General features: G+C 50.2%; 1 protein-coding gene across 1 annotated transcript; it reads right to left on the bottom strand.

Moving 5' to 3' along the window:
• Positions 1-1,453: 1,453 nt before the first annotated feature.
• Positions 1,454-11,412, bottom strand: PRRT1 (proline rich transmembrane protein 1). The gene is made up of 5 exons (XM_044419754.1): positions 11,346-11,412; positions 10,194-10,299; positions 9,887-10,094; positions 5,479-5,655; positions 1,454-1,630 (listed from the first exon to the last, which is right to left on the bottom strand). Exons 1-5 carry the CDS (start codon positions 11,410-11,412, stop codon positions 1,454-1,456), a joined length of 735 nt encoding a protein of 244 aa, XP_044275689.1.
• Positions 11,413-12,032: the final 620 nt, after the last annotated feature.

The raw sequence follows: 12,032 nt of genomic DNA on the forward strand, positions 1-12,032 counted from the left end.
TGCTCGGGCACTGCGGTGCCAATGCCCTCATCCAGCGGGCAGTCTTTCATTGCAGTGACAACTGCTCAGACTTTCTCCTTCCAGATTGATTGCTTCCCCTTTATCCCTTTTAAAAAGCACCTGGAAGCTATCATTTTTCTTGCAGCTGTCAGAGGATCTGCTATGGATTTCCTTTAATTTTTCACCTTTTCAGAAGAGAGGGGTGTAACATTTTAATGTGGTTTTGTACAAAGCAAAGTAAGCATCAGTTGGCAATGAGGGGGAGGAGATTGCTAGCTAAATAAAAGTTTTAACTGATTATAACCTCTATAACTCCTCTTCCTGAGATTGCCCTAAACATGAGATGAGTATATATTGTAATCTACCTCAAGCATTTAGAACAGGGTGAAAAGGAATCAGAATAAAATAAATAATAAGGCTTTAAATAACCGTCGTCATCTTTTCCCCTCAAGGAAGAAAAGGGGAATTTAGTTCAAAGAGCATTGTGAAATAGCAAGTATAAATAGAGATTGTTTAAACACTGCAGAATGGAGTGTTCTTTTCCAAAGAGACTATGAAAGGTGCTAACACTAAACTGAGCATCCCATAACAGGTGGGGAAAGCAAACATGTTCCTAATTTCACATGGCTATTTTCACCGGCTGTGCTGAATGTTCTAGGAAGGATTAGGAATCACCCCTTTTTGAAAGCGGTTGTGCCTTTCACACCTGAAATAGAGATCCAAAAGAACAGAGCAAGGCCTATGTTATATCATGTACAGGTGGCAACCGGGTGGGTGAAGACTCAATGTCCCCAAATATTGGGCAGCTCACCCACCCCATGGTAGCTGTGGTATTCCCAACATAAGAAGAGAGAAACAGGTGAAGAACAGCAACAACCTTTGCAGAGCTCCATGGGGCGCAGCTTAGCATATGAGCACCTGCTCACGCTTGCAGGACTGCAGAAGAGCCGTCGTGGATGCACTGGGCGGGGGGGGGGGGGTGAGTTAAGCAAGATGTAGGCAGTGCAATCTGCAAATGGGCAGCACTATGCATGCAGGAAGAGGAGGAGGAGGAGGAATGTGGCCATTGCCATGGAAACAGGAGGTGGGGCCTACTCCTTGGGAAGAAAGGAAGCAAGCTAAGTGTTCTGGTTGAGAACTGGCAGGAAGGAGATGCTTGTTGCTAGGAGATCACGGAGCCTCAGGTGTGCCAGCATTCATCCTGAATGTCATCGCCCAGAAGTCATCCGCTGAATGGGTACCATGAACAAGGCCAACAGCAGCCAAGGGCTGTGGGAAAACTGTTGCCAAGCATTCCAGGTGTTGTTGGCAGGGGAGACAACGGTTGCCGAGGACCGCAGGGGAGACGGTTGCCAAGGACCATCCTTGGGCGTGATGGTTGCCAGGGTTTTCAGAGCTGCTGTTGTCACCAGTTGTCGGGGTACAGGAGTAGGCAGGAGGCGGGGGTCCGTTGCTAGGGGTCCCAGTCATTGTCGTGGTGCTGAGCAGCAATGATGATGACCACAGTGAGGATGGTGCAGAGGACGATGGCGGCAATGCCCACCGCCAGGCTGATGAAGGAGAAGTTGCGGGCCTCTCGCGAGGCGATTTCCGCGGAGACGATGTCACCGCGGGCAACGGCAGTCCGCACCTGGCAAAGAGAAAGGAGAGCATGCCAAAGAAGGCACTCACCGCCCCAAACTGCATTCACACCAAGGCACCGGGCACCGTTTGATGCACGCGGTCGTAGCGTAGCACAATCTTAGCAGATTTGTTAAAGACGTGGGAGCCCAAGTGCATGGCCAGTGCAATCATGCTTACTGGCACTAGCTCTTCAGCCCATCGGCCAGGGATTCATTTTGGAAGGCCTCCTGCTCAAACAAACCTTGCATGTAGAAATCTAGCATCTCAAGGGGAAAGATTCTACCATGGAAACTTACCTTACGCATGGAAAGTTGAGAGAGATGGTGGTTAGAGTGTTGGACTGGGGACCTGGGAGCTCCACATCCTAGTCCCCACTCACTCATGAAGCTCACAGGGAGGCTTCGGGCCTGTCAATCACTTCCAGGCCAGCCTACCTCACAGGGTTCTTATGAGGATGGAGCTATGTAAGCTGCCTTGAGTTCTTCACAAAAGGAAAAATGGTAGGATATAAATGCAATGTAATAAGTTAATATGTATCTAGGCAGAGAAAGATTGTGTTCCATACTTATAGAGGGTTTTTTAAAAGAACTTTCCTAAAATGTGTTTGTGATTCTGTATGTTGCTCAGCTTTGGATAACAACCTAGAAATAAACACATATATTCTGTTGTGGTAACTGTCTTAAAATCAGTGATGTAATGGCAAATTTAGAAGTGGGGGGGGGAATCCCTTCCTGGTAGTCCAAGCCACACCTCAAAGCTACACCCCCATCAAAGCCACACACCCCAAGACACCCCCATTTCCAAAACTATGCAACCTCTGATTCTATAGTAAAAATGAGCTTTGTCATTTTATTTGAATTTCTCAAGTGATGGATGCAAAATGAGGGTATCTTTTTTGAAACAGTGAGAGCTTCTAGAATGTGTTTCTTATTTATTAAGAATGAATTATTTTTAAAATCATGTTCATACCCTGCTCTCCAGCCAAAAAGCTCCCAGAGTGGCTCATGTGGAATTAATAAGGCACTTCCAGCCATCAGGTTCACTATCTAAAAGAATGACAATCAGAGGCAGACCATGAGGGAAAGTATCACAGGAGACACTTGTGCTTGCCTGGCAGGTCTCTCCAGATAGGTTGTTCCCAGGAACTGTTGGAAAAATGGCTGTGAAATTCAGGACTCCGACACATGGGCAGCCACAGCCACGAGCCAGCAAAGTTAAGAAAGATACAGAAAAATTAGAAAGGGTCTGGAGGAGGGCAACAAAAATGATCCAGGGTTTGTAAACACTGCCCTGTGAGAGAATGAGAGAACTGGACATGTTCAGCCTCGAGAAGAGAAGACTGGGGGGGGGAGGACAAGATATCCCTCTAGAAGTACCTCAAAGGCTGTCACAAAGAGGAAGGTCAAGCTCTCTTCTTGCTGATACCAGGACAGGAAAGAATCAATTAAAGCTGCGACAACCCAGATTCAGGCTAGATATCAGGAAAAGCTTCCTTGCTGTCAGAGCAATATGAGAGTGGAACCAGCTGCCTGGAGAGGTCATGGGTTCTCTCACACTAGAGATTTTCAAGGCAAAACTGGACAGTCATCTGAGTGGGATGGTGTGAACTGGTGACCTGCAACAACGGGGCTGGACCTGATGGCCTTCTTGGCGCCATCCAACTCTACTGTTCTATGAATCTATGAAAATTAACTCTTGAGGGGTGGTTGGGGAGGGTCAGTGACCCCGGCTTCAGGGATCCAGCACTCCCCTGAGCATCCCTCCAACTAAAATAAGTGAGGCCACTCAGACCCCCCAAGGGGTCCCTCTACTACAAATATTTGCTTCAAATATTTAAAATGACCTCAGACACAAGATGGACCAGGGAGGAGAGGACAAGGAGGAGTGAACTGCAGCTTCCAGGATTTCTTGGGGAGAGGAAAACAAGATTTCACTGCATGATTCCAGGCATTTACACACTGAAATAAGTTCCTTTACTCCCTAGGATGTGGGTTTAGGATTGCAGGCCCAAACGGTGTTTCATGCAGATGTGCCTTCTGAGATATTTTTGTTACTCCTGCATGTGAGGGAAGCTAATTAACATTGCTGTATTTACACCAGGTTTTCAGAACCAGCTGCTCGCTCCTGCTCTCTCTCATTCTCTTTCTCTCTGCCCTTTCTCAGCAGCTGCTGAACACCAATTTGCATGTTATTTACCCTTTGGGCAGAGGGGTGGAGATGGACGCTGCACCTCTGCTGGAGGCAGAAGCACCGTGCACTTCTGGCTCGGCAAAATGGCTGACAGCCTCCTCAAAGCCGTGGATTATTTCTGAGCACGGAATGAAGCTGCTGACTCCGGAGTACAGAACGTGTCCGAGTGTGGGAGGTGAGGGGTGCCAGCCAGACGTGAATGAGGCCTGCACTCAGCATATGCTTCTGAGGAGTTCTCGCCATTTTGTCCCCGCCCCCACCCCGTACTCCTTAAATCTGACATTTCTGTTTGTAAAAATGGGTGGCTCGCTGTTCGCAACATGGCAGGGGTTTTCAGGACCAGCTCAGCCAACAAAGGATGCTTGGGAAGGAGAGTGCCGGACGTGTTCGCTCCACGGGCTTCGTAGGGATTACACCACAAGTACAGGGCAGCTCGAGGGCCCAGCTTGCTCTTTCAATCCAGATGCTTCTCTGGGAGGACAGACAGCAAAGCCCAGTTGTGGGCAGGCCCAAGATCAGCGCTCCTCACCTGGTTCCTGGGCCCCCCACCGCGGGTCTAGCCACACCTTAACTATCCTTTTTTCCCACAATTCCCCTGAGCCTCTCAGCACACCCAGAAATTCAAACGGCCTCCCCCTTCTTGCCTCTATGTAAGTACATAGCCGTGACCCACTGACCTAGAAGGGGGCCCACCAGATGGCATTTGAACAAGAGCTCACTCAGCCTGCCCTGAGGCTAAATCGGCCACCCCTGTTGCCAACATGGGGATGAGGGGATGACCTTTATAGCAGGAGTGGGAAATTCTCAGCTCAAGGGGCAAATTCTATTTTGGAGAAGCTCTCAGAGCTGCAGTCCAGTGATAGGTGGGGTTGAAGGGAAAGGGGAACAAGACATCATATTTTAGATCAGGATTCTTATGGCCAGCTTGAAGTCTTAAGACAGTTCAGCCTATTAAAATGTGTAGAGCCCACGATACACTGAAAAGGTCAGTCTGGGTAGAGGGACAGAGAGCAAGGATGTGTCTACTTGAGGAACTCCAGAGACCTGGATGGGGGTCACCAGAAGGCCAAATTTGGCCCCCAGCTTTAGGCCTCCCACCCCTGCTTTAAAGAGGGGCAGCTATGTCCATGCGAGTTGCTAGAAGTTCATTTTTGGGAAGGGGCCTTCATTCACCACACGCCACTCACAACAGTCATGCTGGCCACTTGTTCATGACTGACTAGGATCATGCAATACATCCTGAAGGTACACAGTGACTGGGCTCAGGCAGCTAAGATAATCCACATCGAAGGCTTGAGTATGGGTTGTTGCTGAACTATACTGAAACACAGGTTAGTGTGTTGTCTGAACCCAGCTGAGATAATCCATGGTGTACAGCCACAGTTCACAAACCAGCGATGAACCCTGGGGGTCATCTCATGGATTGCTCATGATTAACAAACCACAGCGTCCTCGAACAATTGGGTTCAGACAACACATACATTTGTCACAACAACAGCTCATACTCAGCCCTTGAGTGTGGACTGTTGTGTTGTGTGAATGCAGCTGTTATCCCTCCACCATTCTGATGTACCCTTACCATATAGTAAATACAATACAGTGACCCGACAGTGCAGTAAAAGACAGAAACACAACAACTCCCGGGCATCTCTCAGCTCCGCTCACCTGCACAGCCTTGATGATGGCAATGATGCCCGTGGGCCAGAAGCAGCAGATTGTGGTGAGGACGGCAATGGGGAGGTAATCATGTGGAGGGCGCCGCGGTTCCAGAATGGCAATGCCAGGGGTCATCTGTGTTGGGGACAGAGCTGGTGGAGGAGGAGGGTTGGCCTGAGGGTATGGCTGCAAGGGAGACACAAAGACCTGGCATCAGCAGGGGGAGGCCGCCTTTGCCTTTGAGAAATCCCAGAGTCCAGAGGACTATTCAGCAGGACTGGGTGGGAGACCACTTCCTGGATCGTACCACTGCAAGAAGGGGTGGCAGGCTTGGCCGCTCCCCCAGCTACACTGGGGGAAAGGGCTACAGTTCTGCAATAGGGAAGATGCTTTCCATACAGAGAAGGGTCTTTTCTGCTGCTGCTGCTCCCCATCTCTGGCACTCCCTCTCTAGGGAAATTTGCCTGGCGCATTCTCTATTTTCTTTTCCGTGCCGGGTGAAGACGTATCTTTTTAGGAATTTTTTTTAATGTTTAGCCTGTATGCTGTGACCCTTTCTAATTGTTTTTATAGATGTTTAATTTATTCTGTTTTCATTGGTTTTAATGTATTTTTACTTTGTTGGTATGTTTTACATTGTAGGCTGCCTAGGAAGGCCTCGGCAATTATAGGTGGCCCATAAATATATGTAAATAAATCAATAAATGAATCAGCCTGGGATCTCCAAGGGGAGGGGCTAAGGCTAGGAAAGGAAAGGAAAGGACATCCTTTGAAGCCCTGGCTGGTCAGTCTCATCAGTAATGGGCTACATGGACCCCTTGCCTGACTCCACATAAGTCACCTTCTTATCCTACTATGCGGACAAAATCAGCATATCAGAGGCAGGGAAAGGAAGGTTCTAGCCTTGGGTTAAATCCGGTATTCTTCTTGTATGGCAGGACTTCTTTCTGTCCTCCCCTCCACAATTCCCATGTGCCTCCCAGGCCTGTTCTGGAGGATCCCCAAATCCTCTAGAGCAGATTTGCAGCTGGGTGGGGCTGGCAGCGAGGTGGGTGTCCACACCAGCAGCACCAGCTCCACCGGCAAACTGGGCAGCAGTGGACAGCCCCTAATCTTCCTGCCAAATTGTGGTCCATCGAGGTGGTCAATATAGAGACCAAAACTTTTGGAGAGTCACAGCTCTCCCACCTCTGTTGACAACGACGGCTATGGCTGATGGGAACTGAAGGCCAAAATGTCTCGAAGGCCACAAGTTGCTAGCCCCTGCTGAACGGGGTGCCGTCTGTTGAGCGTGAGCTGAAGGCACCCAAGGTAGGCACCCGACTGAAGCTGGACAACATCTGGAGGCTGTCTAGGAGTTATATCCTGCCTGGGGTGGAAGAAAGGGCAGCAAAGGGAAATGTGGGTTCTTGTCATTCAGCATGACATGATCTTCTGAGAGTCTGCTCAGTGAGTGAAAGGCACTGGGAAAGGCAGCAAGCTCTGTATCTAACATTAAAATGCGTTAAAATCAATGATGGGAATCGTCAGCTTTAAATGCTGTTAGGCTACCAGCACGTCTGTTCGAGTGGCTGAGCAGTGAGTTCCCCCTTGAGGCCCCCTCACCATAGAACAAGGCTACTCCAGCCTGGCAGCCTTCAGGTGGGTTGAACTGCAATTCCCATAATCCCATGGGTTGTTGTCCACACACCTGGAAGCTGCAAGGCAGGAGAAGCATGGTGTGCAGTGGCTGTGGACCTAATTGCTGGGGAAGTCTGTGGAAAAGCCGCTTTGTGTTTATTTGCTAGGAAAGCTTGTTACTGATATTCTCATGGAAGAATCATCACTGACTTGGGGAACTGAATGCCTTGCACACAAAGAGGAGAGAAATTCAAAGCACCACCTGCAAAGTGGAAGAAATTAGTCTGCATGCAAAAGACACAAAGGCTTGGCTCCGATTTAACAGGAAACCAGTTTCCCACTGCATGAAACCACACACACTTTCCCTCCCCTTCTCTTTCCCTGCACAAGCAGGAAATCTAAAGCATCAATTTTGTTTTTAAACAAACCACAGTTCCCTGTGATGTCCAGGTTCTGGGAACTATGGTTTGCCTAAGCTAGGGTTAGAAAGAGGATGAGGCTATCTATGGCTATGACTCATGATGACTATTTATTACTTCTAGAATTACAGACTATGCAGCTCTCAAGACCAGTTGCCAGGAAACAAAAGTGGAAGGACACCATTGGACTCATGCTCGGCTTGTGCATTCTCTGGTTGGCCACTGTGGGAAGGGAAGGCTGCACTGATTAGGCCTTTGGTCTGATCCAGCACAGCCCTCCTTGCAAATACAGGCAGAATCAGACTGGCTTGTTTTTAAATATCCATTCTCAGAATTCAGATGCCACAAGGAACAGTGGTCTGTTTTTATAATAGCATTGGATGCTTCTGATATCCTCCTATAGCATGTGGGGAAGGGAAGGGAAGGGAAGGGAAGGGAAGGGAAGGGAAGGGAAGGGAGGTGCATGAAAGCCCATGGCTTACATCAGCTCAACGAGCAAAGGTGCAGCAGCCAAGCGGCTAACCTGTGCACAGTCTCAGGATCCCTTGTCCTGAAACACCTGCGCAGCTGGCCACTTGCTTTCTGGGCTCAACTGCAGGTGGCAGTCTTGACTGATGGTTAAAGCCCTTCCTGGCTTAGGACCCAGTCATTCAGGAATGCCTGCCTCATTATGGACCTTCCTCCATATTCAGATCTGCTAGAGACCACTTGGAGGCCGTGATGATCCACAGAGGCTGGTTGGTTGGACAAGTATGAAGGGGCCTTCTCCAGCATCGTCCCCACATTATGGGGTGGAGCCCTGCCAGATCTACAACTATCCCCCCCCCCACTCCTTAGGTCTCTAGAAAGGGTGTAAAGATGCATCTTTCCTATTTAGCCTTTTCAAATGTCTAGCTTTTAATATTGTGCTGCTCTTAATTTTCTTCCTTTCATTGCTCCAGGTTTTATTGTTTTCAACGGCTGCACAATGCCTTGATGGCCTTTTGGCAGATGAGATAATGCAATGGACGGGCTCTACTGATGAGGAGGCTGTTAAAGTTCAACCAGTAGTATAGTGAGCCTTCCCAGGATCCAAAAGCCAGGAGACCTTCTTAAGAGCCACCGAGGCCTTCTGGCTGGCCCCCAGCTTCTTAGGAGGACCACCAGAGATAATTGCCTTGAAGCCGCCTTCCCTGATCACCTTCCTAGATACCAGGAGAAATCTCACTGTCAGAACAGTAGATCAATGCAACCAATTCCCTAGGGAGGTAGTGGGCTCTCCCACACTAGAGGCATTCAAGAAGTGACTGGACAGTCCTCTGAGTGGGATGGTGTGAACTGGTGTCCTGCAACAGCAGGGGGGTTGGACTTGATGGCCTTCTTGGCCCCTTCCAACTCTCCTATTCTATGACGCCATCATTGTGTAGATAAGAGCTGCTTTTGCTGTGAGAAGTAAAGCAACTCCTCCCACCCTCAACCCCCGTCCTCTGGGAAGAGCAATTTGAGGCTGTGTGCTACTGTCAGAGTCTGCAGTAGCAGGAGAAAGGAACTGTATAAAATCCAGGGCAAGAGGCGTTCTCTTTCGTTCCCTGTCTGGGGAGGGGAATTGCTGAGTCGCTCACTCAGCTACCTGGGAGCCCTCAAAGCACCCCCGGGCCTAGTCAAGGAAGCAAATGCGGCCACCAGTAAAGGGGACGGTGAGCGTTCCCTTGCTTGCCTATGTTCCGCATCCATGCTCATCTCTGACAAAGTGGCTTAGTTTCTTCCCAAGCACCCTTAAATCTCTAGTGAGGCGCTGTGGCCGGGGCAGGCCGCTGGGTTAAAACGAACAGTGTGCAAATGGGAACGACCTCTGTCACGACTCACACCTGGGAAAAGCTGCAGCTTCCTCTGACATCCGCACTGGATTGTTGTTTCTAGGCTGCCCAGAAAGCTCCCTGGTCGAGAGTGCCGAGGGCAGCAAAGAAGTCCCTCTTGTTCATTGTCTGACCGTGGCAGAGACAGGCAGTACCAGCAGGCCATTGTTCATGTGAAAGGACGCCTCCTTGCAGGCGCACGCGAGCAACAGGAGGTGAGCCCAGCTCCAGGCAGGACCGGCCGCCACCGTCAGCACACGGTGCGTATTTATTCGTCTAGCCTTTTGCAGTGATGAGTAATGGAAAGCACCCCAGCAGAAGACATCCCGTTACTTCTGTGCACGGGTCTCCTGCCTTCCCCTTCCGGTGCCGGAACACCTCCCTCCAGCCTCATCTCGACACACCCCGACCTTCTTGGCAGAGGTGCATTTTACATTTCTGACTCTGATGGAACCCTAAATCCCTGGCCCTTGCTGTCTGGCCACCTGCATCCTTGCAGGGGCCATGCCGGGAAAGTCCTTCCGTCCGTCCGTCCGTACTCACCGCTCCGACGGGGTAGACGGGCACGTACGCCGTGCAGGGCTGCAGCTGGACCGGGTAGCCTGGGTGCATGTAGCCGCCAATGGGCAGGGTGCCGACGGGGGGGTGCGTCTGCACTACGTAGCCCTGGGGTGCCCCATTGAACTGAGTCTCCTGCATGTAGGGATCAGGGGGGAGGCGGGGGAGGGTGGCCGAGTGATGGCGGGGCGGGCGGGGGAGGGTGGCCGAGGTGGGGGGCGGGCGAGGCAGAGTGGCGGCCCCTCCGAGCCGGGGCAAGGTGGCGGTGCCTGAGTGCACGCTTGTGGCAGGGGGGTCGCTGTATCCGGGAATGGGGGCATCTTGTGGGGGTGGGGGGGGAGGCTGCAGAGGGGTGTTGTAGGGTGGCGGAGAAGTATGTGGGCCAGAATCAGGCAGTCCTAAAGGGAAAGGGTAATGCAAAGAAGAAAACGTAAAGAAGGTTAAAGAAGTGCCGGCACACGTAGGGTACAATGCAGCTTGAACAACACAACAGATCTTTGTTAGGAAGAGTTCCCCAAAATCCCCATGAGCCATCCTTTCCCAACCTGGTAGCCTTCGGATGGCTTGGACTGCAACTCCCAGAATACCCGGCTATTAACCGTGCCGGCTGAGCCTGATGGGAGTTGAGGTCCACAACATCAGGAGGGCACCAAGTTGGCAAAGGCTGCCATAAAGATCCGACTACTTACATCCATTTCACTGACTAGGTTCTTCTCCCCCTAAGACGCAGTTGAACTAACATTAATTTAACCAGCAGAGTGCTTTGAATCCAAATTCTGCCCTCCAAAGTGATTCTAATGTCTCTGACTCTTATGTCCCCAGCAAATCTGATGCATGGACTCTTCCTTCCACCACTCGGACTCCAGATGAAATCAGCATCCGAGGCAGAGTCCAGTAGCAGGTCAGCGGGTGCTCTCCTCTCTGTTTGGGCTCATCCACACCAAAAGCAGCTCCCCGCTGGCAGAATGCGCCTTTGAGGCCTGCCCAGCTAAACATCAAAGCACTGATCAGAGAGCCGCATGTGACACAGGCTCCCCCACATGGCTTCGTGACAGGTCAATGTGCAACGAAAGAAGACGGGCATGCCACGTTGCCGAACACAGAGCAGAACAAAGAAGAGAGCTGGACACTGACTCTCTCTCATGCGCTCTCTCTCTCTCTCGCTCTCTCTCTCATTCACACACACACACACACACACATGCTGTATTCATTTATTTAATCCAAGAGGTGGGGACCCTGTCCAAATCCACCGCACAAGGACCTCTCAAAAACCGTTGAGTGGCATAAATCTTGAGCCACTCGCGCAAGGCTAGCATGTGAAATCCTATTTCCCCGTCACACTGCATTCCAAGAGCTCTCACCCACCCACACGCACTCCCTATTTTTAGGATAGCAAAGCCCCTCCAGCCCTCCCTCCTCCTGCTCCTGCCCTGCCTGAGATCACCTGTTCCTTTGGGGATGGAGACATTTGGAAGTAGTGCATGTTTAGTGCAAGCAACAATCCTGGGCATGGACGTTTCTCCTCTCTGAAATGAGTCTCCAGGGTGGAATGCTGCCTCCAAGCAGAACCCACACATCTCATTCCATGTTTGGGCTGGCTGTCGCCAGGAGGTGGTGAAGCCCGTGGGCTCTGCATATGCCTGCCTTCCTTCTCCAATTCAGAGCAGTGTTCCTGGCATTGAAAGTGGATTCCAAGACTAAGCCTGGTGGCAGAACAAAGCACGGTGCAGGCTGAAGGATGAAAAGCTCTACGTGCATTTTTCAGATTTCTTCTGCTGGCAAGGATTTGCCATGGGAATACCAAATGTTTGTTTGTTTGTTTGTTTGTTTGTTTGGGATATGTCTAACCCGTCCAATCACTACGCATCTCTGGACAGCTTACAACAATGATTCAATAAATACAACAAAGTAAAACATCATATTAATAGCCCCCAAAATAATAATATTAATAACACTAATAATCCACGACTGGTATTTAAAAACACAATTAATTTTTTAAAACTTTAAAATACTGGGTGAATAAAAAGGTCTTGACCTGGCACTGGAAAGCATTTAATGTTGGCGCCAGGTGGACCTCTCTGGAGAGTAGAGTGCATTTCACAGCCAGGGTGCCGATAACCCACGACTGGTA

This window comes from Varanus komodoensis, unplaced genomic scaffold (assembly GCF_004798865.1).
Source record: "Varanus komodoensis strain SLA01 unplaced genomic scaffold, ASM479886v1 scaffold107, whole genome shotgun sequence".
In the NCBI taxonomy this organism is placed as follows: domain Eukaryota; kingdom Metazoa; phylum Chordata; class Lepidosauria; order Squamata; family Varanidae; genus Varanus; species Varanus komodoensis.